The 25,893-nt window shown below is 53.9% G+C and overlaps 1 protein-coding gene across 2 annotated transcripts; it reads right to left on the bottom strand.

Moving 5' to 3' along the window:
- Positions 1-777: 777 nt before the first annotated feature.
- SUSD3 (sushi domain containing 3) lies at positions 778-20,809 on the bottom strand. 2 transcript variants are annotated; one of them, XM_012747151.2, is made up of 5 exons: positions 20,683-20,809; positions 8,506-8,694; positions 6,554-6,701; positions 5,374-5,520; positions 778-1,320 (listed from the first exon to the last, which is right to left on the bottom strand). In XM_012747151.2, exons 1-5 carry the CDS (start codon positions 20,768-20,770, stop codon positions 1,104-1,106), a joined length of 789 nt encoding a protein of 262 aa, XP_012602605.2. In that variant the 5' UTR covers positions 20,771-20,809; the 3' UTR covers positions 778-1,103. The 2 variants fall into 2 exon arrangements, with proteins under 2 accessions (XP_012602605.2, XP_075864623.1); XM_076008508.1 differs by having other exon boundaries at positions 6,554-6,726; positions 20,683-20,767.
- Between the last annotated feature and the right edge of the window lie 5,084 nt (positions 20,810-25,893).

Genomic DNA, 25,893 nt, shown 5'->3' with positions numbered 1-25,893 from the left:
CACTCTCCAAGTTCATCTTAAATGGAAGCAAACAAGAGGCACAGCAGCACGGGTCCGCTATACAAACCACTCACTCTCGGAGTGAGGCTGGGAAGGTAAAAGCCGGGGTTACCATTTATAAAATTGCTTTGACAAATAATTGGATTAGAGGTGACTGTGATGGTTTTAAAGCATGTCTGCTAATTCTTTAGTGTTCCTCCCACCTACCAGTGGAGTCCAACTCTCCTCCCCTTGATCACAGGGCAGCCTTCATTCATAATGAACAGACATGGCGTGACCTCAGAGGACAGGACCCAAAAGGCAAAACGGCTTCTGCCTGGTACCTACACTGGGATTCTTACCTTGGAAACCAGCAGCCATGTTGGAGGAAGCCCAGGCCACGAGAGGCAGCCTCATGGGGATGTTCTGGCCAAGACCCCATGAGCAGCAACTCAGCCTTTGATATGACCACAGTGCTAGCCACCAGCTGGCCACAGCCACTGTGGGCAACTCGGAGTGAGAACCACCAGCTGAGCTCCAGCAAGCTCAGCACTGAGAAGTGATGATGATAATAAACAATTACAGTTTAATGCTACCATGTTTGAGGTTTTGTTATACAGGTCGAAAATCTGGACAGTGATTTTCACCTTTGTATTTTTCAGTGTTAGAAATAATTCTTTTGTTTTATTTCACACCCCTCCCTTGCACCTTGGCAGACAATGGCTGCAGAACCCTCAGCGGGTCCCTGCTTCAAAGCAGCACATCCTGTGGAGGAAGATGCTGAGGTAGCCACCTGTAGTTGCTGAAAAGAAGTTTATTGTACTATGCAAAACTAGATTTGCTAAAAACATCTCCTAGTCTCCATAAAGGAACCCTAGCTGGAGGGAGGCTGCTGCCAGTATCTTAACCTCAGCAGCAGTTTCAAGTCAGCCGTAATTATAAAAATCACCACAGCCGGGCTCCCTTGGGACAATACTCCCTGCTGGGTCCTCAGCCTTTGGTGTCAGCCTGGCCCCAAGGGGTCCCTACACCTGGAAGCTGATGTCACTGACCAGTCTCGAGCTGGACACGTGTCGAGTTGTAGTTGACTTCCCAGGGTCAGGGTGGGCACTGCCGCCGCCCAGTCACCCTGGGGTGTACGCTGCAGGCTGTCTCGGCATTGCCGCGGCCAGCCCAGCGGCAGGCAGGGTCTGTCCTGGGTTCACCGTATGCACCATCACCTGGGCTCGAGGTGAGCTAGGGGGGGCGCTGGGGCTCAGAACTCTGGGCCCAGGAGTCCAGGGGTTCTTGTCCATGGCGTGGGTCACACTGGCCAGCTCACTGGTGCTCTCGCCAGGGTCTCTGTGGAGAGAGGAGGCATGAGCTGGGGGAAAAGTGGGACAGGGTTAACCCCAACTCCACAACTTCCTAGGTACCCAGGCCTCAGGCCTTCAGTGAACCTGGGGCAGACCAGTGCTGAGGGTTGGGGAGCCCCCAGTTCCTGCTGTCAGAAGCTGTCCCATAGCCGGAAGCACAGAGAGGCCACTACCCCTCCTCCCAGACCCTCTCATCCAGGCCCTGCCACCACCGGGCCTCAGGTCCCTTACACGTACAACCAGGGGGTGGCCCAGGGGCTGGCTGCTTGCCTTCCTAAGGTGTGGGAAGGGGCTTTCTGGGGCTTATCCAAAGGGTGCATAAACTGCCAGGAGCCCAGCTGCCTGGCCAGCGCCTGGGGACATCCTGGCAGAGAAGGGAAGCTAGGGAGAAGGAGTGTCAGGGGAAGACACCTTCCCTCCTGCCAGGCCTGTCCTCTTTGGTGGCCTGGAGCTGGATCACCCACCCTTTATGCTTTTGGTACTCTGTCACTCCCCTGTCCCCCGGAACACAAACTAGGCCATTCTTCAGGCTGATCAGACCCTGGCCGGCCCCTGTTCTCCAGGCCCTGCCCCGTCTCTGGCCTCTACACACACTGGCCTCTGCTCCCTGGAGTCTGCCTGACTGCTCCAGCCTCCAGCCCTTTGCTCACTGCCATCTCCCCTAAGATGCTGTGCCTCTATTCCTCCAATGCAGGCTGTCTCATTCTCTTCCCTCCAGGTAGACATCACCTCTGCCAGGGAGCCTTCCTGGATCACTGCTCCCATCAATGCCTAATTCTCAGAAAAACTCTGGGAAGTAGAAGGAGTTAAGAAATGATCTATTGGTTCAAAGAATAAAGGAATGAATCAATTAGTTAATCAGTGGAGAGGAAAGGTAGCTTAGTGGACGTTGGAGCCAGACTTTGGACTCCAAACTCAGCTTTACTCTTACCAGTTGTGCTTGAGTCTACACAAGTTTCTTAAACTATCTGGTTCCTCACCGGTAAAATGGGATAAAAGTAGTACCCACTCCCTGAGGTTCAAAGAGTTAACATTTGGAAGAGTCTAGAACAGTGCTTGGTATGTTGCCCATGCTGAGAAACGTTTATGAAATAAAAGCAAGGTCAAGGGGCAAACCTGGCCTTGCTAAAGGCAATTTACCACCTATCCAGGCAGTCTGGGCCTTGTCTGAGGGGTGGGTGGCCCCAGGACCCACTGGTACAGGGGACCCTGCCTCCCTTGTGCAGTGCAGCCCTGGGCGGGAGAACCTTCTCTAAGTCCCTCTCAAGCTGGGCTGTGCTTGGGGTCCCCACGTGTGGGAGAACTTGGTGGAAGGGCTCTGGCCCAAGAACCTCCCTCCTTCCCCCTAACCACCTACTTCCTGCCTCTTGAGCTGCACCAACTAGAGCTGACTATCCGAGTGGCCCCCGGCCAGTCTCCTCAGGGCAACCTCCTCCCCTGGAGTTCACCCACTGCCTAGTGGAGGTGAACAGAGTTCTCTACACAGGTCTGGCAGACATGTGGCCCCAGAAAGCACCCCTGGGAGCCCCTTGGCCTCAGGCTCTGGCCGGTGAAGCCCTTGCAGCAGCAACAGCTGCCACCCTCATCCTGGACACCCAGTTGCCTTGAGTGGCAGCTGTTCCTTCCCCCATTCCACAGGCGCTTTCCCAGTTATGACTCGGGGTGATCTGGTCTCCAGGCTGTAATGGGGATGGGTGTCATAGGCGGGGGGCAACGGATAAGCTTTGACTCCAGCCTTGGAAGTCTGACATATAAAAAGAAACGCATCAGTCAAAACAGCCCCAGCAAAACTAAAAGAGGAACACTCGCAGCCTGATCCACTTGCAGCCAGTTGACAGGTCAAGCTGTCCCCCAGAACACACACACAGCTCCCGGTACCGTATGAGAAAGACACTAACAGGTAATTCAGCAGAGAAAACAAAAAATGACTAATACCAGCAGTCCACTGGTGAGCCAAGGTTCCGAGAAAACATTCCCCCTCAATAGTAATCAAAGAAATGCCAACGAAAACTCCCTGTGTAACTTACACCTGCTACATAAATAAATAAACAGGAAACAAACTGTTAGTGCTCAGGGATGATGTGGTTGTTGTCGAACTATGGACTAACTTGTACTGGAGCTCCCAGAGAAAGAATTTGGCAATAAAATGTTTAGACTATTGGCCTAAAAAAATCCTTTCCTGGGACCACCCCCACGATGTCATCTCAAAAGAGAAAAAAAGTACTAAGCACAAAGGCATTGACCACCCCGACTGCTCAGTAATGCCGCTGGAGACTGGACGGATGGGTGGCCCTAAAGAACGAAACTCCGGCTTCAGGCCACCAGGTGAGCTGGAAAGTGCTGCTAGTGGAAAAGGCTCCACGCACCGTCTCGGCTGCCACCTCGATGACGCAGCGCCCACCTGCAGCTCCAGGGAGGAGGTGGGAAGTGCATCCCTTTCCTGCAGGCGTCCACCAGAACCAGCTTGGTGCACGCAACATGGGACCACCCAGGTCACAGCCTCCAGTGTCTCCATTTCCTTGTCTGCACAAGGACAGCAGGATTCACTGAATTCTCCCAGTGGGCCTGGGCACATGCTTGGACTTAGGTGACCTCAGCAGCACGGGGAGGTGGGCACTACTGTGATCTTCACTTCATAGGTGAGGAAACTGAGGCATGAGGTGGTTACAGTCACACAGCGAAACCACAAGGGCCGGGAGCAAGCGTTTTGCTGCCTTGCAAGGCTCCCATGGGATGGCCTGAGGAAGAGCAGGCAGCACCCCGCAGGGATGCCTTCTCAATGCCTGTCCAGACCCCAGGGTCTAAGCCGTTCCCTGCCCAGAGGAACGGGGCTCCCAGAGCAGTGGCCGACCCCAGAGCCAGGCACAGAAAGCACAAGATGGGCCTGGAACATCTTGTGCAAGCAGGAAGTGCTCAAATGACAACGGGGACGTATCAGAAAGACCCAGGCCACAGCTCGCCAGGGCTCCTACTGCCAAAAACAATTGGAGCCCACAAAAAGCGGAAATTGTGTAGGCACAGGGGGTATGGTCATGGCAAAGCTTGGCAGAGCTGGAAACACAGAAGATGGTAGACAGGAACAGGAGATTTGTCACTATTTTACTTTTATGTATGTATAAAATTTTCCAAAATAAAAGAATATCCATAAATTCATACTGATACTAAATAAAACAAAATGGAAAGAAAGGAAAGAGAAAAAGCATAGAGCTCATCCTCATTCCTCATGGAAGAAATGTCAGAATCCCAATAGAGTCAGTGAAGTCACCTTTACTGTAACTCCCAGGTGACAGTGGACCAGCAGGTCACCCATGGACAGTGAGGCCAGGGGTCAGAGGTCGCTGGGGCAGCAGAGGCCCGTTGCAGGCCCTTTCCACGCCCTCATAGTGGAGGGATCTGGGGGACTCGTCCCAGCCAAGAGACCCCGATCCACGAGGCCTGCGTCTGTGATCGGCAAGAAACGCACACCCGGGCACAGTTGTGCAGAAACACCAGACAGAGCCAGATGGGGTCTCTGTGTGAGACCACCGGCGCAGAGCCCTCAGAAGCCCACGCCACGAAAGCCAGAGAGCCTGCCCCAGTGTAGGGAGCCCAGGGACCTGAGAGCCGAGTGCCGCATGCGACCCTGGACCAAGGCTGGCGCGTCCCGTGCGGATAAGAACACTGGGGGGAGGCCCTGCTACACAGTCCGCGTGCATTCTGGACTGGATTTCTGGCGTCAGAAAAAGGATGTCCTTGTACTTGGGGGGAGAGGGGGGACAGGGCGGGGCAGGGGAACACGCAAGAGAGAAAGAGAAGGAGGGTGGGAGCCGCCAGGTCTGGGTGGCGTGGGCATGGGTGCCGGAGGCTTCCGCTTCCCAGTAGGGTTGAATTCCCAAGATGCAAACTTGGTGGGGGCAGCCGTGAGCACTAGGACGTCACAGTCAGGACACAGTGCTACGAGGACCACCAGCCTCTTGCTTTAGAGATGGGAGTTGAGGCCCGGAGAGGGCTGGGGGCAACAGGGCGCTCTGCCCCCCCCCCCCAAGCCGGCCACACTCACGTGGTGAAGCTGTGGTTGTAGTGCGCCTGCGCCGTCCGGCTCCTGGCCTTGCTGCTGCTGCTGCTGCTGAAGTTCTTGAGGCCGAGGTAGGAGGCCTGCACCGTCTCCAAGTCCTCGCCTCTCAGCTGGTACCACAGTTGGGCCGTCCTGGAGGAGAGAGTGGGGTGCAAGACTGAGCATGCGCACTCGTCCCCGACAGCGGCAGAATCGCGCCCTATGCAGGCCCAGGCAGGGTGGCCAACCTCTGAAAGAGCCGGATGGGGGATAATTCAGGCGCTGTAAGCCATAGGGTTTCTCCCGAAGCTAAACTCTGACACTGCAGCTCAAAAGCAGCCAGACACCAGGAGATGGTGAATGTGCCTGTGTTCCAATAAAACTTTACTCACAAAAATAGGCGGTGGAAAGTTCTGGACAGTGCTGACGGTTGCATAACACTATGACTGTACTTAATGCCAACAAACTGGACACTTAAAGATGATTAAAATAAATTTCATGTTATATACATTTTACCAGAATAAAAAAATATAAACAAAAAAATAAAAAGAATAAATCACTGTGGGGGAAAAAACCCAGCAGTGGCCAGACTTAACCTGTGGACTATAATTGACCAACTCTCGGTCTGTGGTGACAGGGACGCCCCCTGGAGCTGTGGGAGGCAACTGCGGCAGCCCTGCATGCCACTAACACAGCAGGATGTATATCACGTGTGTGCGCACACGTAAGAACAATAGCTAGGCCGGGCGCGGTGGCTCACCCTGTAACCCTAGCACTCTGGGAGGCCGAGACGGGAGGATTGCTTGAGGTCAGGAGTACAAGATCAGCCTGAGCAAGAGCAAGACCCTATCTCTACAAAAACTAGAAAATTAGCTGGACATGGTGGTGTGCACCTGTAGTCCCAGCTACTCGGAGGCTGAGGCAGGAGATGGCTTGAGGCCAGGAGTTCAGCCTGGGCAACAGATCGAGACTGTTTCCAAAAAAACAAACAAACAAAAACCTCCCCCAATAACCCACGGGCTGGCCTGTCCCCCCACAGCTGTGATGCTAACGTGGGCTGGGGGCAGCACTTGGTATGATGATTCCCTTACTAACCAGAGCTGCCCATGGGGGCTCTCAGACACCCCCCAGACAGTGCCCGCTCCCGCAGGACCCTGAGAACCCCAAGGACACCAGGCCACTGCACCTGTCAGAGCGCCGCCGTTCGCTCCTCTTCACGCACTTGAGGAGGCAGCAGGTGAGGAAGGCCATAGACATGAGCAGGATGATGGCGCAGCTCACGATGGAAGCGATCACAGCCACCTTGAAGCCGAAGGTCTCGTGTGGCGGCACAGCTGCGCAGGAGACAACTGCCAGCTCCTGGATGCAGTTCACTCAGCCCCACCAGGGGTGGGAGGTAGGGGCCCCAGGGGCCAGGAAGTCTAAGAGTGGGATGGATGGGGTCCAGGAGTGCATGGGGCCTGGCTGGCCTTCAGTGAGTCCCATTCTATGGGGAAGGCAGTGAGACACTAGTGGCTAAGCAAAGGTCTGTGAAAATTGTATTTGGGATGGGGCTATTAAGGAAGACTCTCCCCAAGGAGGAGGCATGTTTGCTGGGTTTTGCAGGGTGTGTAGGAGTTTGCAGAGTGGCTGATTGGAGAAGCTCTGATTGGGAGGTCAGCATGAGGGCCTCCCTGGCTCCCACCCACTGGAACCCTGACTGAGGAATAGAGGAAGGGTGGGCCACAGACAGCAGATGACAGCAGACACGGACTGAGCAGGACCTGTCCAGTCATAGTCTGAGGTTTCACAATGAATGCCCCAAGCTGGCAAAACCTTTCATGAATGCACATGCCGAGCCTTAGTAGGATATTCTGTGTGCTAAGAATTCTAAGGTCACTTTCTACGAAGGAGCACACGCAAGGAAAATGTCTGTCTTTGGGGTCAAAGGTCATTTGCCACATAACAGCCTTGTGACCGCAGCTATGTGCTAAGAACTAAGATTCTAAGGGATGTTCTAGGAAAGAACAGCACAGGATCCTAATTCAAGCAACACTATGTACTCTCCCCACACAGTGGGCATGGCTCATGTCCCCCTGCCCCCAGTTCTCCTGCTTCCTAGCTGGACACTGGCCCAGAGCAAAGATGATGCTTCCAAGTGGTGACATGACCACATTCTGGCCAAGGGCAGGTAAGAGGAAGTGATATAGGACAACCTCTAAGAACCTTCCCTGAGACACTGGGGTGTGCCCTTTCACCCTAGGGACCCCTAACCCCAGAGCAACTGCCTGGAACACAGTTTGCTGCCACCTTGGATCATGACATTCAGGCCACACCCAACAAAGCCTTGCCAGGGAAGGGGCCTGGGTCCCACCATCATGAAGTGCCACATGAGCAGGCTGCCCATCCTGAGGGTCAAAGCTCCATGTGGTTAACCCTATCATTGTGGGTTTTCTGCCTCTTGGAATCTAATCCTAACAGATACTTTCATTCTCAGAGATTCACCCAGCACATTATCATTTTAAAGGCTCTGAGAAGTCTTGCCTTTGCCAAAGGCATAAACCCAGCATTTGCCAAAGTCTTTTGACTCTGAGCCCTTTTTATGCACAGATCACATTAACATAACATGCATGGCTTCACTCTGGCAAATGACATGCTGGGCACTCAACAGGTACTATCTCATGGACCCTTTAACACTCTATACAACAAATACAACCAGAGAACTAGAAAACCATGTCCCCCCCTAGACGGGCAGTTCCAGGGCTGGGCGCATCAAGGCCCTCTGTTTCCACAGTACTTTGAATTCTTGGCACACAGAATGTCCTATTAAGGTTTGCCATGTGCATGCATGGGAGAAAGAAAGAACAATGAACACAGTTTCCCACTTACCAGATGCCAAAGTGTGAAAGTAACCTCTAGGCAGTGAGGGAACTCAGTGGCAGAGCCGGGACCAAGGCCTGCTGGTCGGCCTTGCGTCCACACTGCAGATGTGGCACCGTAGGCCAACGGCTGCCGTGAAGCAGGGAAGGTGCCTACTTCCCTAAACAATAGCCCAGTCTGCGTGGACACCACCACCACCCACGTGATGAGATTTAGGGCCACCCTACCCCACCCCTCAGCCGCTGAGCTGTAGGAAGCTCAGGAGGGAGGGGTCCTTACACTTGCACACGGGGGTTCCTGAAGACCACTCAGCGACGCTCCCCTTCCAGACGCAGGTGAGGAGGCCAGACCCCACCATCTGGTGACCAGAGGGACAGTGGAAAAGAAGCACGGTCCCCAGAGAAGCGCCATCGCCACGAAGGACTTGGAAGGTGCCCTTTGGGGGCAGCGGCAGCTGAGCGCACGTGCCTAGGGAGAGAGGCAGGCAGTGAGGCGCGGCGGGTGGGGTGGGGGGCTGGGAGCAGATGGGGGCCCTTGAAGGCTGCGGGATGCTCTGGAGAAGGTCACGTGGGGCCATCTAGACACTGGGACAAAGCAGAGGTGGATCCCTACATAAAGTATACTTCTAGATGCTCTGAGGATTACCATGTTAAAAAAGAAAAATAAACAAACCCAAAAACCCTGAATGTTAGAAGACAATAAAAGCAAATACACATTATCTAAGCATAGCTCCAAAGACAGAAATCAAGAAAAACAAAAGGGGAAGAGATCAACAGATTTGACTGTGTAAAGAATAAAAGTCAAAAGCATCTGCAACTCCCTAATAGTTGAAAAACAAACACAAACTCAGATGAAAACAGTTGGTAAAAGATATTTGGAAAACATAAGACAAAGGTTCAATAGCCTTAATTTATGACGAGATCTTATACATCAATAAAAGCTGAATATCATCTTTTCAAAAAAATGGACTGTGAACAAGCAATTCACAGGGATATAAATGGCCAACAGACATGAAAAAATGCTTATCCACGGGTAATCAAAGAAATGCTAATTCAAATGAGAGCTCATCTTTCCCTCATCGATACAGCAAAGATTAAAAGAAAAAAACATGACATGCAAGCCAGCCAGAGCTGGGAAGTGACTCCTTCCAGACTGGGGTGTAGATCCAAACCTTTCTCGATGAAGTGGGATATATGTATAAAGGACCTTATGTTGTGTACAAGGCCAAACCTGAGGATTTGGCCAAAGGAAACAAAAATCTGCCAAGATTTCTGTACCAGGATTCTCACGTTAGAGCCTTACAGAACAGTGAAAAGTTGGACACTACCTATGTCTCCACGAGCAGGGAATGATTCACTAATCAAAGTATATCCAGACAACAAAATGCCATAAAGTAGTTACAGTGATGTTGCCCTTGAATAAGGACACAGAGAAATGCTTTGGATGCAGTGGAAATCATGAGAACTTTTATAAAATTATAAAGTTTATACACTTACAGCAATGACAACAGCTGGGCCTTCTAAGGGACTTGCCATGGGCTGGATACTGCTATTCGTGCGTCACATGCACTAACTCATCAATTGGCCCAGCAGCCTTCCCGGGAGAACTGTCGACACCCCCACTGACAGGTAAGCAAATTGGGGCAGGGGTCTAGTGTCACTTCCTGCAGTGGCACAGCTGGTATGTTGCAGGGCAGACTCAGAGCCGGGCAGGGAGGCTCCTGTGCCCATTTGTGTCTGGCTTTCCTTCCTTGGCTCTGTGTGTATCAGCAGCTGGTTTCATTTTACAGCAGTGAAGCACTCGTTGTGTGGATGGGCCTGTTTGTTCCCTGCATTTGAGTTGTCGCTGGTATTCAAGGATGTTCAGTGAAACTGCTGAGGACATTCTGAAGCCTGTTTCCTGGTGCCCGAATGTGAGAGGCTCTTCCTCCTGCTTCTCCAGTATTTCCTGGTTTCTGTGCATTGACACTGCAGCACTGGTGCATGGAAGGCATGGAATAGGGAGAGCGGGTTGTGCTGGTGCGTGGTGTGTGCAGAGGCAAAGACCGCCCTGAGCAGCAGCCACAAAGGAGCACCTGTCTCCTTCCGCACAGGCAGGGACCAAGACTCAGAGATGGGGACGACGGTAGGGACAGAGGCCCGGACACACAGAGTCTAGTGGACCCCGTGATTCCACACAGACCCACTGCAACCTTCCTCTGTGTGTTATGTCTCTAGCCAAGGCAGTGCGTTGGGTGCCAGGCACAGACGTCCTGCTGTCCACTGAGCCGGAGGTCACCTGGCCAAGCTTCTGAGCTCCCCAACCTACTTTTCATATGGCTTCCCCATTCTAACTTTAATTTTAATTAGTGGTCCTTCCATCTTTCAGTTGCTTGGGCCCCAAACCTCTCTACCCATGACCAATTCTCTAGCAAACTACGTGGACTCTAATTTCAAAAACTATACCAAAGACATCTGCAATAGGCTGAATATCATCCCCCAAATTTATTCATGTCCACCCAGGAGCAGCTGTGTGGGCTGGCTGTGTGCCGAGGCAGGGTCTTCATCCACAGAGCACAGCAGCCCATTTCTTACCCCACGTCTAAATTCACCAGTTCATCTAGAGAGGAGACAGAGGCTCAGAGAGGTCAAGCCACCCCCAGCCATGCTGACCCTGCCCTTCTTAGGGCCAGGTATTAACGGGCCATCAGCAGAGCCAGGCTTCAGCCCAGGGCCTGCGTTCTGCCATCTGGGAAGTGGCGAAAGCTAAGGCTGCCAGAGCTCCCTTGCCATGGCAGTCACCATGAGGGATGGCATTTCATTGTAGTCGGCCAGGTATACTGACCCCCTCCCCAGCAGCACACAGTGGCCTCCCTGCCCTTGGCCTCTGCCCCATGTAGAACCTGGGGGCCTTAAGAAGCTGAGATGCTCAGAGGGAGACTGTGGAGCCTGGGGTGGCCCCCAGGAGGGGCTGAGGCAGACCCCTGCATGGTCAGGCATGCTACTTCTGCCGGGAGGACACTTGCCAGCACAGGGCGGGAGAAAGACGGGGTGTAGGGGGTCGGAAGGGCTTCTGGTTTGTGCACTTTGCTGGGAGGGATGGGGAGGCATTGACTCTGGATCGGCACAAACAACACTGGGCGCCTAATAGGTGCTGTACTGTGTTATTGCTCTGTGAGGAGAATAGGCTATCCCCACCTTACAGGTGGGGTAACTGAGGCACACCAAGGCTCAATGACATGCCCAGGGTCACTCTGTGGGAAGGTGATTGGGATGGAATTGAGACCCAGCACACTGTCTGGAGCTCCACCTGACAGCTAAGCCCAGGAGGAGAACCTGCACTGTCCCAGCTCATCCTAGGTGGTGTCAACCCAGTTCCCATCTCTGGAGGTGTCTACCTCCAGTATCCCTTCTCCCCACCTCAGAGTTGCAGCTGGGAATGTGACTGCCATCAAAAATTATATTTTCCAGCCTGCCCTGCTGCTGGGAGCAGCCATGTGATTGAGCCCAACCAATGGGATGTGAGCATGCAGCTGGGAGCAGCCACGTGACTAAATGTGGCCAATGGGATGTGAGCACAGGTGCCATGCCACTTGCGTGTTGGGGAGCAAAGATGGTAGATGTGTGAAAGGGTGGACCAACCCCTCACATCCTAACAAGAGAGAAATAAACTCCAGCTGGAGTTAAACCACCGCTTTTTTTTATGGATTTGTTAAGTAGACTGACTCAGCCCTGATACAAAGCTTCAGTCAACATGTCTCAGCCCAGTGCCCTATTTAGCACTTCGGACCCTGCCTGGCCCAGCCAGGTCTCCGAGGCAACAATAACTAAAGGAGAATGTCAGTGGCAATACTAACAGAAGAAAGAACAACCCCAGACCTTACTCTGTGCTGGGCGCTGTGCTGGGCCTTCAGTAGCTGTTGTGGAATAGCACAGAAACGAGCACATGGACTCCAGCCTGCAGGGCTCCTCGTTCACCTTCACCACACACAGATGGGGACCCAGGCAAGGGGGCCTCCGCTGGCCTTGAAGTCAGCACAGCTGTTGTGCCCACCTCGGGCTGTTGTGAGGAAGAAATGAGGTGAAACACTGAGGCATCTGGGAGGTGCCTGGAACACACCCAGGCGGTAGCCATGGGTATTCTTGGATGAACTGCCACCCTCATTTTGCAGCTCCAGAAATCAAGGCTCAGGGACACAGCCAGCTAGTGGTTCAGCCATGGTCAGTCCTGGCTACCTGGCTCTTCATCCCCTGGTCACCCCATCCTGTCTGCTCCTTCAGTATCTGGGGAAGGCTGGCTCCTTGCCTGGGCAGGACTCTTCTGACTGCTCCCTGCAGATCTTCATTATCAGCATTACTATTAACAATAACGATGCATACTTGCATAGAACATTTTGTTCAAGAAGCACCCCACATTCCTTACCTCATGTAACACTCAACAGTCCCAAGAGGTCAGCAGGGAATAAATCATTATTATTACAGATGAGGAAACCAAGGCTCAGAGAGGTGGGCTGACCTGCCCAAATGCCCACTATTAGAAAGCAGGGAGGTGACACAGGACCCAGTGTTTGTTTTCTAATTTACCCATTTTTGGCTGCTATTTTTGTCATTATCTTATTAATATATAAGTGCTGTTTATATAGAAAAGATACTAATCCTCTGTTACATGTGCATTGTAAATATCTACCCCCTACTTCTTGTTCTAGATTATACTGGGAATCTTAAACACTGACTATTCATAGGCAGAAGAATGAAGCTGCACCCCTACCTCACACCATATACAAATATTAACTTAAAATGAATCAAAGACCTAAACGTAAGAGCTAAAACTATAAAATACTTCAAAGAAAACAGTAAATCTTTGTGATCGTAGGCAATGGTTTCTTAGATACGACACCAAAGATAATAAAAGAAAAAAAAAACCATGACCTCATCAAAATTAAAAACATTTATGCTTCAAAGGACACAATAAAGTGAGAAGACAACCTACATATAGGGAGAAAATATTTGCAAATCCTGTATCTGATAAGAGGCATGTATCTAGAATGCATGAAGAATTATTACAACTCAATTATAAAAAGACCACCAAATTTTAAAACGGGCAAAGGATCTGAACAGGCATTTCTCCTAAAAAGATATACTAATAGCAGCCAATAAGCACATAAAAAGATTCTCAACATTATTAACTTCAGGGATATGCAAATAAAAACCACAATAAGGTACCACTGCATCTCTACCACGCTGGCTATTCATCAAAAAGACAGATAACAAGTATTAGGAAGAATGTGGAGAAACTGGAACCTTATATGCTGCTGATGGGAACATAAATTGGTACAGTGGCTTTGGAAAATGGTTTGGTGGTTTCTCAGACAGTTAAACATAGAATTACCATATGATCCAGTGACTCCACCTGTAGGTAAACCTCCAAGAGAGATGAAAACACATGCCCACACAAAAACATATATGCAAATGTTAAGAGTGTTATTCACAATGGCCCAAAAGTTGAAACACACAAATGTCAACTGATAAATGGATAAATAAAATGTGGTTCATCCTCACAAGGGAATACTATTCAATCATAAAAAGGAACGAAGTACTAACACATGCTACGACAGGGATAAAACTTGAAAACATTATGCTAAGTGAAGGAAGTCAGACAAAAGGTCACATATCATGTGATTCCATTTATGTTAAATGTCCAGAATAGGCCAATTTGGAGAGACATAAAGTAGAGTAGTAGTTGTCAGAAGCTGGGGGGAGGGAAGAATTAGGAGGAGACTGCTAAGGGGTCTGGTGTCTTCTTTTGGGGTGATGAAAATATTCTAAAATTGACTGGAGTGATGGTGGTGCATTTCTGTGAATGTGCTAAAAGCTACAGAGTTGTACATTTTACATGGATGAATTATATGGTATGTAAATTATAGCTCAATAAAGCTGCTAAAAAATCAAGGAGAAAATATTTATGTCGGTTAAAGAAATGCACATTTAAAACCTAAGATATTGTCTTTTATGGTCTCATATCTTGGTCAGGATTAAAGAGACCAGCCTACCAAGTTGGTGAGGGTGTGGGGGGAGGGGTGCCCAGCTCCTAGGAGTGCTGTGCAGAGTGAGGAGGGCTTTCCTCTAGGCAGAGCCCCCCAGGGGTGCTCAGATGACAACAGCTGGCACTGACAACCCCTCTGTTCTTGGCACAGCTCCCAGCCCTTGGCTTGAGCCATTTCCTGTACCCCTGGGCTGACCATCACTGGCCTTGGGGTCACCTAGCTCCCAGCGGTACAGCTAGAATTCGAACTCTGACTAGAGTCTGGGCCCTTCATGAACTACCCTGTTCTGTAGCCCCAGACATCAGTGCAGGAATGAGTGAATGAATGAATGCATGACTGGCAGCCTGGCCTCACAGACAAGATTTACAATCGGTGCCCCCCCAGTGATGGGAACCCTTTGGGCTTTCAGGATCCTGGGACCTGGATATGCACCCTTCCTCTGGCCAGGGAGGTGGACGTGGTATTTCGGAGCCGTGCAGACACATAGAGCAGCCATGGGCCAGCTGCATGGTCCCTTCCTGAGGGCCTCCAGGCAGCTGACACTTCCCAGTCCTCAATTTAGAGCTGCAACTTCTGCATTTTTCAGCTCCCCAGCCCACTGTGGCCCTGGAGAGGAGGCCCCACCAGCCGGAGTTTGGGGAGCAGCCAGGGAGGGGGAGGGCGGTCGGGGAGGGCGAGTCTGCCCAGCACCCACAACAGAGCCTGGCTGTCTGTCTGCCCAATGGCAGGGCAAGGGGATGAGCTTGAATTCATCCTTTAAAAATAAAACTAGAACTTCATCACAAAACTAAGATGCCTATAGGGGCGGACCGAGGGATGGGGACATGTGATCAAGCAGTCATGGAAAGATGTTAAGGAACTGAGCTAGTGGGTGTACAGTCAGAAAATCCTTTGAACTCTGCTGCATGTTTGAAAGAAATGAAAACGCAAGGGGAAACCTTGAGCATCCCTGCTGCTATCACCAACCCCTGGTGCTTCCGCTTCCCCCCACGGAGCCCGGGAAGTGGGTGGCTGCCCACTCCCTGCCGGGGCTGCTGAGCTGGCCATGCGCTGGGCTGGACCCCCGTGTAGGGTGCTCGCCCTCCCACCTGGGCCTGTGTGTCACAGCAGGGACACGGGCTTCCGTCAACGAGAGGGAGGTGACCAAGGCCTCCCAAGCATGTGAGGCAGCCAGGCCCAGCTCTGGAGCCAGAAGACCTGGGCTCAAGCGTCAGCCCGGCCTTGCCAGTGTATTGACACTGGGTCCCTTCTCCACCCTGAGCCTGTGTCCCCACCTACAAATACCACACTGTGCACTGCGGAGCGAGGACTGAATGAGATGTCTGCGGCTCCAGCCAGGAAACCACCGCTGCTGACTTCCTCTAAGTGTATCTTAGAAAGAGCACCCCCACCCGTGTTGTGTGGCTGGTGCGGGAAGGCGGGGCGCTGAGCAGTCCTGTCGTGGGTCGAGGTTCACACTTTGTCTGTCAACAGCCACATCCTGTGCCCTCTGCTGCAAGGCTTGGCTACGGCCAGGGCCCCGCCCCAGATGGCAACTGCAGGTGGTGCACTACGCTTCACAGATCCAGACCGCGTCAACACGGGGCAGGGGGCGGGCACATAACCCCGCCCCAGATCCCCAGAGCCCCTCCTGCCTTATTAAGCCTCATAAACATGGGGGATGCAGGTCACAAGAAGTCACCACTCACAACCAAAGAAAGCAGTCTAGTCAGTGATATAGTATGATACTGACCTGTAAGAAGCCCAGACGGTACTGTCAAATTAAAAACATAAATAAAAGTAGAAAACAATTTGGAGTGCAAGCTCAGTAAAACCGATGTTGGCCCCATCGGCACACGGGCAGGGAGGGTGTGCAGAGAAGGCTGGTGCCCGCTGGGGGCTGGGGAGAGGCTCTAGATGCAGTCCTGGCATCAACCCTTCCCTTCTAACCAGCCAACCGGGGGTCCCACGCCCTGGGGCTTAACATTCAGTGTACTGTTGGAATGCTCTTCCTTTAAAAATCCAATGGAAGAGTCTGGGGGAAGTAACTGCAGTAGGAAAGTGGAGGGACGAGCCCTCGCTCAAGGCTGGCGCAGCCCTGGCCTGCCTCCTGTCCTATCTAAGGGAACATTCTGCCACCCACACAGGGCGGCCAGGAGGCCCCGCCTTCTCCAGTCCATCAGCCAGGAGAGGCACAGGGAGGCAGTCACCTGCTAGAGGCCACAGCAAGAGAAGCCCCAGCCTCCAGTAGGGTGGGTAGGCTTCCTGGGGGGCTAACCTAGAGGTTCTTGGGGTCTGATCCTGGCACAACCACTTCCCGGCAGCAGATCCTTGCCTAGCTCAGCCTCAACTTCCCTGACTGCAAAACAGGTGACCTGCCCTCTTAGGGTCACCGGAGGAGTGGAGCCACCCAGTGGAGACTTTGGAGCAGGGGAAAGATCACCCCCTAGGCCAGTGCTTTAACTAAACCACATTCTGAGCACCCCAGGACATGAGCACCCCAATCTGCAAGGTCCACGGAACCCAGGGAACCTTCACCCCTCAGGTCCCCATCGCCCCAGTCCAAGCACCCAAGGGACCATCATCCCTACCCTCCAATGGGGTCTCCTGTACTCCCTCCCTGGGCCTGGAAGGCCAGCAAACCCTTCCTCTGGGCTGGGCACATTTCAGAGATGAGGAAACTGAGGGCCACAGACCTGCCCAAGGTCCCTGGGTGTACAATGGCAGTGCCAAGTGTAGGAGCCTGAACTTCTGCCCCTTCAGGGTAACCCTTTCCACAGGAATCTCAGCAAACTTGCAGCCAGGATGGGGCAGGCAGACAATGTCGTGCCAGGAGCTATGGTCTATGACGCCTCTAACTCTAATAGTACCCTCCAAATCACCAAGGAATGGTGGATGGGGCTGGTGGACTCCATCGCCCATGTCCCTAACTACCATACAACCAAGTCCCACTCACGCACAGAGAGGCCTTTTTTTTTTTTTTTTTTTTTTTTTTTTCTGTTCTTAGTTTATGTAAATATATTTTTGTAAATATATATATTCAGTTGGTCAATTAATTTCTTTCTATTTTTAGTAGAGACTGGGTCTCGCCCAGGCTGGTTTCGAACTCCCAACCTTGGCCTGCCTCAGCCTCCCAGAGTGCTAGGATTACAGGCATGAGCCACCACGCCCAGCCTCACAGAGAGGCCTTGAGTCCCAGCCTGGGGATCCACGGCCACCCCTCATTGATGCCCCCCACCCCAGCCTGGAGTCCCCTAGCCACCTCTTCTACCTCCTGGCAGCTCCTCCCCATGCTTGGTGCCTGAGAGGCACCTGTCCCCTCTCCCACTTAAAACTCTCGGGAACTTCCAACTGCTCTCAGACACCACTCCTGGCCTGGCCCCTGCAGGGGATGCCCCAGTGGTCCTTGAGGACATCCCACATTCCCTAAAGCTGGAGGCAGAGGCCTCTCCTCCCTGGACTTGGGCCCTGCCTGCCCACAGGCCCCCTAGGGACACTGGACACCGCCTGTTCCCCAGCCCTGCTCTAGGACATTTCTTACTTGCCACCCTTTAGACCCCTTTTATCACTACATGCAAGTAAATCTTAAACAAGAAAGAAAACAAAATGGATTTGATGCAAACAAAATACAAAACAAACACACACAAGGTCCGGCCTAGCCCCGCTGTGGTTCCCTGGATGGTGGTGAGGATGCCGTGTGGCCCTCAGCCCGCCTGCCAGACCTGTGCCCCACCTTTCACCCCTGTGCAGCTCCCTGCCTCGGCCAGGCTCCCTCCCTCCCCAGCCCACACTGAGAGCTGCAGGCCGACCTGGGTGGGTCCCATCCTCCCAGTCCCTGCAGCCAGCTGGGAGTCTGCGAACAATCCTTGCTTGTTAATCTTTTATCTGGAATCTTGGACCTCAGGCTGGCCCCTTCTGTTCTCCTTCCTGGCACCCACATGGCCACTACCCCCTGACCTTGCCCGCTATGGGACAAGGTAAATAAGTTCCTTTTATGCTGGTGGAGGCTGTGGGAGAGAGGCCACTGGGAGCGGGAGAGGCAGGCTGCTGGACCCAGCCTCACCTAGACTTGGTGGCCAACCCTTATCCCCACCTGCCTGTGAATCTCCGTGACCCTGCTCTGGGTCTCAGTTTCCCCAAATGCAACATGGGAAGTCTCAGGAGAGATTTCTCAGAGTTCAAAGTGTGACTTGCGCACATACAGGTGCTCTGAGGCAAGCCCCCCAAGACCCTGGCCCACAGCCCTGCCCTCTCTGAGCCCATCCCCGCATGGAGGGAGGGCACAGGCTTCAGAGCCGCTGCGGCCCTGGGTCTCCCGGGCTGAGCAGCAGGTGAGCCTCACGCCGTGGAAGCCACACTCTGGTCTAGAACAGGACTGGTTAACTTCTAGGAGAAGTGTGTGCTGCCCAAATTCCCAGCAGGGAAAACTGAGGGTTCAGGAAACTATGCCTCTTTTCCAGCAGCTCTGCTAGCACCCTGGCAGGAGGCCACAGCAAGGCACCAAGGGGCACATGAGCCTCCTTTTGATTGACATGAGCTCTCACTGGGCCTCAGTTTCTCCTCTTTAAAATGGGCACAGCCCAGCTCTGAGGCACGGCTTCAGGGGTGAGGCCAAGACGACGCCCACGCAGCAGGCTTTCACCTAGCCATCCGGCCTCCTGCTGTCCCCCTTTCCAGGCCCTTCCTCCAAGGTCCCTTCCAGGGACTTTGGGGCCAGGGGGCAGGGTCACCTCCAACCACTGGAACCCTCCATTCCTGGACAATCTCTCAGATCAGGGAGTACTGGAGCTGCCCTGGGAGCAGGGCCAGGGGCCAGCCATGCAACAAACGTCAGGAACTCCTGCTGAGCCAGCCTCCCCCACCCCAGCCCCTCATCCAGGGAGATGAGGGAGGACCCTCCGGATGCTTTGTCTGTCCGGACTACTCCACTCTTCATGTCTGCTCCAGGAAGCCCGGTGGTGATGGTCCCATTTTACGGATTGTGGGGAAAACACACACCCCAGTGCTGTGTTTTAGATGGTGCCAACGGTCTCCAAAGGCTCCCAGCCCCATCCGTTCACTTCGCAGCGCAAGACACTGACGGTCCTGAGCCAGGGCAGTGATGGGGTACAGATGATGGCATCACCCCAGCAGCAGAACAAGGACCCTCCCTGGGCTCCACATGGCCTGTCCACAGCCTGGGGGCAGGTATACAGTGCTCACCACTTGGCACATGGGGAAACTGAGGCAGAGAGCTGGAGAGACTCACCCTAGGTCAGAGGGGGGATTCTAACCCTCCCTGGCCTTGGGCTACCTTGGGCAAGTCCTGCTACCTCTCCTACAAGGGGCCCTGGACACCCACTGCCCTAGGCTGTTGTGCCAGTAGAAGGGGGTCCCAGGCAATACCAGGCCCTGGGCAGGCCCCCCTCAAACACAGAAGAAAAGTGCTCCTCACCCCAGCACTGAATAAGGGACCCCGGGCATTAGGCTGCCTGGGGGAGTCAAAATAAACCAAGCCGACCAGGGCCAGGGACAAGTCTCAGCTCCCACATTGCTGAGTTGCATACCTCTGCTGGGTGACTTAACTTCCTGTGCCCCAGTTTCCCCATCTGTGAGAGGGAGCAGGCCTTAGCTTCCTCCTGTGCAAAAGCCTAAACCCAGCGCTGGCCTGAAACACCCAGCCCCTGAGGCCTAACCTCACTGAGCAGAGGCCACAGAAGTGAGCTTTTGGGACATCTGAAACACAGGGTTTCGGTTTGGTTCTGTTTCTAAAAGGGTTAGACATTGGAAGCCCTCATGGAGCAAAGCCAGCATTTAAAGCCCAGTCCCTGCACTGAAGGTGAAAGCTCTTTAAGCACGTTCTTTAAATCAAACAATTAAAAGTAAAATAAAACCCAGCCTCCCTTCTTTTCAGAGACCTCTGAGCCTTGGAAAGCTGAGGCCGGTCCCAGGTCTGGCTGCCAGGCGACCTTGGACAGCCACTGCTCTCTTGCAGGCTCAGTTTCTCCATCTGCAAAGTGGGGCCTCAGTGGTCACCAGAGAACCCTGAAGAAGACACCTCTCTGTGGAGCAGAGAGGGGCCCGCTTTCCCCTTCCGCTCCGGAGGCTGCCTGCCCCGCCAGGTGAGGCCAGTTCCGATTTCCCCAGGCGCAGAAGAGGGGCGCGACTGGGAACTGGGCCCCGAGCCCGCCGCGCGGAGAGGCGTGGCCACCGCATGGTCCTCGGGCACCCCAGACTGCGGCGGAGCGACCACCCAGGAAGGGGCACGCCGTCCCTGGGCTGACAGCTGCAAGTCACCACCTGGTTTCCGACAGCTCGCCGCTGAGCTTCGGCTCCATCAGGACACCGGCCGGGCGGGCGCAGAGTTGGAGAGGTTCGTCCTAGGGGACCCCGGCTGTGACCCCCAGCCCTTCGGCTTCCCCGTCTGTGAAATGGGCGCAGAATCCCATACGCGGCCCGGTGGCCCCAGCCCTCACCTGTGCGGTTGCCTGGGGCAGCCGTGGAGCCCCCGGCCCGCCCCCGAGGCTTCGCCTTGCCGCGCAGGGTCGCTGCCGCCCTGCGCATCCTGGGCGCTCAGCGGCGCTTGGCCGAGCCTACCCGGGACAGGGAGCGGGCCGGCGGGAGGGGGCGGGGTCTGTGGGGCACGCCCTCCCGGGGGCGGGGCTGGGCACCGACCAGGCCCCGCCCAGCCCTCGGGCCGAGCTCCGGGGGCGGCTCCTGGGGATACCAAACCCAGAGGGGGCGAAGTCGCCCAAGCGAGAAGTGTCACTCCTCCAGGGCCTTGCAGGCGCGGTTACCTCTGTCCCCACACCTTTTCCCTTCCGATCCTCACCTGGCCCCTCCCGCCGGTTCTCACCTTCACTCCTAGTGTGGCTTTCCAAGTGCTTCCATGCATTTCTTTTCTGAGTAGGGTTTTGCGTTCTAGCGTGCAGTTCAGCAGGTACCAAAGGGCAAAGAGCAAAAACCCTCGGCCCCGCCCCTTCGACACACCCCCATCACCCCCAAGGTGTCATACATCTGAGCAGATGAGACAAGAGCTGAGATCTGCCTCTGCAGAGCTGGGGAAGCGTTCCTAGCACAGAGAACAGCAGGTGCCAAGGCCCTGAGGCTGGAAAATGGGTTTGGTAACTTGAGGGACAGCCAGAAGCCCAGTATAGCTGGCTGAGGCAAGCCATGGGGAGCCGGGGAAGGTGGCCCAGGCAGGCAGGGCTCTGGAGGGCCTGGCAGGTGACAGTAAAGAGCATGGATGTTCTGGTGGACCACGGAGCAGGATTCTGGCAGGACAGCCCCTTCCCACCTCTGCTCTCTGAGCCCCCAGAAGCTCAGGTTCCGCATATGTAAAGGCATCCCCTTTCCTTGTCAGGGTTGGTTTTACCCCATGATATCTTGTTCCCACTTTGACTTGTGGGCCACATACAGTGGCTTTCCTCAGTTTCCTTGATTCTGAATCAGATGTGTGTCCTCTGCCACATCACGAAGGGCAGGACCATCCAAGGGCCCACTGTGAACCCAGTCCCCTCCAGACCACCTTCTGGGACTGAAAAATTCCCTGCCAAATGGCCCACCCCCACCTCTCAGGTCTGTGTGGCCCCTCTCTGGGTTTGCTCTCCCACCCCCTGCACCTCGGAGTGGAGGGCAGCTGCCCACAGGCTCAGGGACGGGGCTGGGAGGGGAAGGCCGGGCAGCCCTCCGGTGGCTGGGTGGAGCTGGGTGGGGGATGGAAACACAGGGCTGCCTGTGGCTCCCAGGGCTCTCTGGGGCTCAGGCCTTCAGGAGTCCAAAAATGCTAAAGGCTTGGTCGTTTAGGGTGAGTATGTTTCCTAGGGCTGCGTAACAAAGTGCCACAGACAGGGGGCCTTAGAACAACAGAAATTTGTCTCACAGTTCAGGAGGCCAAAAGTCTGAGATCAGGGGGGTGGCAGGGTTGTGCTACCTGCAGAGGCTCTTGGGGAGGGTCACTCCCTGCCTCTTCCAGCTCTGGTAGTCCCTTGGCCTATGGCAGCTTAACTGTGACCTTCATACAGCGCCCTCCATGTGTGCATGTCACTCTGTGTCTAAATCTCTTCTTATAAGGCCACCAGTTGTATTAGATTAGGGCGCATCCTAATGCCCTCATCTTAACTTGATTAAGACCCTGTAAAGGGCCTGTAAAGATCTAGAAACACCTTGTCTCTGAATAAGATCACATTCTGATGTGCATGCTGAGTTAGGCTTTGGGGAGACAGTTCAGCTCCTGACAGGTGGCATCAGGGAGGCCAGAGCATGTTTTTCTGAGCCTGTAGCTTGGCTTACATGTTGTGAATATTCAGGCATGTGGTGCTGTGCCTCCATTTGTACTGTCAGGGGACATACAGGGTCACCTGAGGACCTCTTTCACATTCTATAGGAAACTGTACACCTTTTTGTGCTGCTGAACACTCACTTGCTGCCAAAGCCATCTTCAGAAGTAGCAGGAGGGATCTGGGGTGTGTTCTGGAGGTGGACATGTGGCCTATTTGAACACTGATCTGGGCTGTCCCATCCACCCTTCCTGGTGGCTCTTAGAACAGCATGCTCCTGGAAAGCCCAGCAATACCAACCATGTGCAGGAAGGGAAACTGAGGTACCTGGAGGGAAGGCACCAGCACACCAGGGATGACAGACTGCCTAGGCTACTGCTGTCCGTGGTGGAAACGACTGCCCTCTGACAGGCCTCCCTGTCCCTAGGGCAGGGTTGGGCAACCTTGCACTGAGGCTTAGTGTTCTCATCTGAAGGATGGAGATGGCCCTGCCACCCTCCCAAGGCTAGTGAGAGACTGTGACATACTCAGGATGGAGCAGTGGCCTCCAAGCTGGACTGGAATGGCAAGGCCCCCACCAGCATTTGGGCTTGGCCCACCCACCTGGCTCTCCCAGCTGCTGGGGTTCCCAGTTCCCAGACTCCCCATGTCTGGGCACAGACTGGGGACAGAGCTTGGGCTATACTTGCCTTGGTGTCTCCTTACCCTCCAGGCCTCAGCCTCCTCCTGGGAGCCCTCTCTGATACAGTGCCCCAGCAGAGCCATTCTGTGCTGCCTGTCCAGACCACCCGCTCAGCCTGTGTCACATCTGTGAAATGGAGGGGACATGGCTGCCCTGGAGTAGGCAGGGGAGACTGGGAGGGACAAGTGGGCTGTGGGCGCAAGAGGTCGGGAAAAGGAAGCACAATCTTGCACAGACACCTGAGGAGCTGGCTGCAACTAGGAGCACACAGCATACTGTCAGCAAACATTTGCTGTTTGGGTGCACTGGTATGGAAGGGACCAAGGAGGCAGGAGGAGGTCTGTAAGCCCCGGGTCTCAGTGTTTCACTCTGTAAAATGGGCGTCACATGCATGTGCAGCCAGAGATTTCCAGGGGAAGGTAAGGGTCTGGCCTGGGGGTCTCCTCTTCCCTCAGGGCTTAGCTGAAGTGCTGCCTCCCCAGGAATACTTCTTCCAGTCCCTGATTCACCTGACCTAGTATCCACAGGCCCTGGTGGCCTGGGAGGGGATCCAAGTATAAACCTAGTGGTGGTGGCAGAATTCTTGGCTGGGTGTGTTTCCCTAAAATTGAGTAATGACTGTGGAAATATAAAATGCTTTTTGTTTTGCTTTATTCTTGATTTTAGTTATTACTCAATAGAAAAATGAGATTTTTATCCTAAAAACCTCTTACAATGAACCAAGTCCAGAAAGTTCCATTACAAAATGATAAGCCTCATAGACTCCCTCTCTTTTTAAAAACTGTATTACCTTTTAAAACTAAAAGCAATAATAATAATAAAGTAACCTGGGCTTGTAACTCCAATGAGCTGGATATTTGGGGAGAAAGCAATTTTCCCAAAAATATTTTCTGCCAGGCTGTTTGGAGCCCTCAATGCACTCCACTAATCCTACTAGCCGCCCTAAAGCAAGGCAAGAGCCTTGTCCCCCTTTGCAGGGGGACAAGGGAGGTGAGTAGGCTGCTGGCCTCTGACCAGAGCCTCCCCCCTGCTGGGGCCTGGGCTCTGACCACTGGTGACATGACATTGAGCCACCGCCGTCAGGTTTAGAAATGATGACCGAGAGACACGCAGCAAGGTACCCTGGAGGGTAGAAGGAATGACGGATTTATGGAGCAGATACTACTGAGCCCCTACTGTGTGCCGGGCCAGTTCGGAGCTGGGGATACTGCCAGGCACAGGAGGGACAAAGTCAGGCTGGAGGCTGCTCCCCAGCTTCCCCTGGCCACTGAAAGGTCAGATTGTGGATGGTCTTTTTTCCTACCTCTTGACTTTTTTCTATATTTTCTGAATTTTCCACAGTGAGTATGTGGCTATTCTCTAATCAGAGAACAGGAAACAAAGATTTTAAATGCTCCATAGATGTAAACAATTGCAAATATTCCCACCAGTCTGATTTCCACTTGCCAGAAAAGGTGTGGACTGACCTGGTCACCGGCTGCTGGGATTACACTGCTTATGGTGATGTAAGGAGTTCCCCGCCTCAGGATAGGATTCCAGGAGGGGGTGGTGCTTTCGCTGGCCTGGAGCTGCTCCCAGCTAAGCCGGCCGGTCAGAAGGTCCAGGTGGGCCAAGGGCAACCCGAGGCTTAGTGTTCAGGGGCCAGTTAAGCTGCTTTCGTGCCCAGCACCTGCCCAGCAAGCAGGGCGAGCCCAGTGCCTGGTCATGGGAGAAGCTTGAGCCTTGCTCCCTCCTCCCCCAGGCTCCCAGCTGGCTCCCGCCCTGCCCCCACAGACCCTGCGGCTGCTCAGCCCTGGCCAGTCCACAAGCTCAGCGTGTTTTAGTCCTGCCTCTTTCCCAGTCCTCCGGCTGGCCTTGGGCTGGCCTTGGGCTGGCCTTGGGCTGGCCTTGGGCTGGCCTTGGGCTGGCCTTGTGTAAGCTCCTACCCCTCTCTGGGCTCTAGCCTCTTTCTCCACTTCCCCCTAAAAAGGGTCTTGACAGCCTGGGGCAAGTGTTGGGCAGGCTGGGATAGGGATTCCTGGCCCCCTAGTGAGGTGGCATCTGGGTGCCTCCTCCCCTCCCCCAGCCTCTCAATGGTCTTGGGCTGTCTGAGGCCCATCCAAATAGAGACATCTGAAAGACTCAGTCTCGGGAGACTTCTTGGAGGTCTCCTATTTTAGAGATGGGGAAACTGAGGCCTTCGGGGGGGTGACGGTCTCCCTCTAGCAATACTGTCCATCCCAGACCTTCTCCCAACAGCCTAGGATCTGGGGCCTGACTGTCTGGGATTGGCCTGTGGGACCTGGACATATTACTTGGGCTTTCTGTGCCTCAGTTCCTCCTCCCCACAAAACAGGCATGCTAGGACTCCTGTCCCAGGGGCAAGGGTGGAGCCTTGTGACAGACAGAGCTTTGCTGCCATCTCTGGAGGAAAGTGGAGCATGGAGAGCTGCCCTTGGCTCCACATCCGTGCCGGCCCCTCACTCTGCCTGCACTGACAGCGCCACTCTGCTGGCAATCACCCAGCTCCCACTGATGAGGGCTTCGCTGTCCTCATTTTACAGATGGGGAACTGAGGGTCAGGCCTGTGAGTCACACATTTGCTAGGTGGCTGCCTTAGTTGATTGCAAGGGACCAAAACTCAAATTCAGTAGATGGAAAAAGGAGCTAGAGCCCTCTTGCTCAGGTCGCAGGGCGGGGTGGGGTGTCTGCAGGGCTCCTTCCTCTCTGCATTTCGCAGCAGCTCA

Source organism: Microcebus murinus, chromosome 12 (assembly GCF_040939455.1).
Source record: "Microcebus murinus isolate Inina chromosome 12, M.murinus_Inina_mat1.0, whole genome shotgun sequence".
Lineage (NCBI taxonomy): Eukaryota > Metazoa > Chordata > Mammalia > Primates > Cheirogaleidae > Microcebus > Microcebus murinus.
The sequence above is the reverse complement of the archived record's forward strand: the minus strand, read 5'-3'. Positions and strand labels throughout refer to the sequence as shown.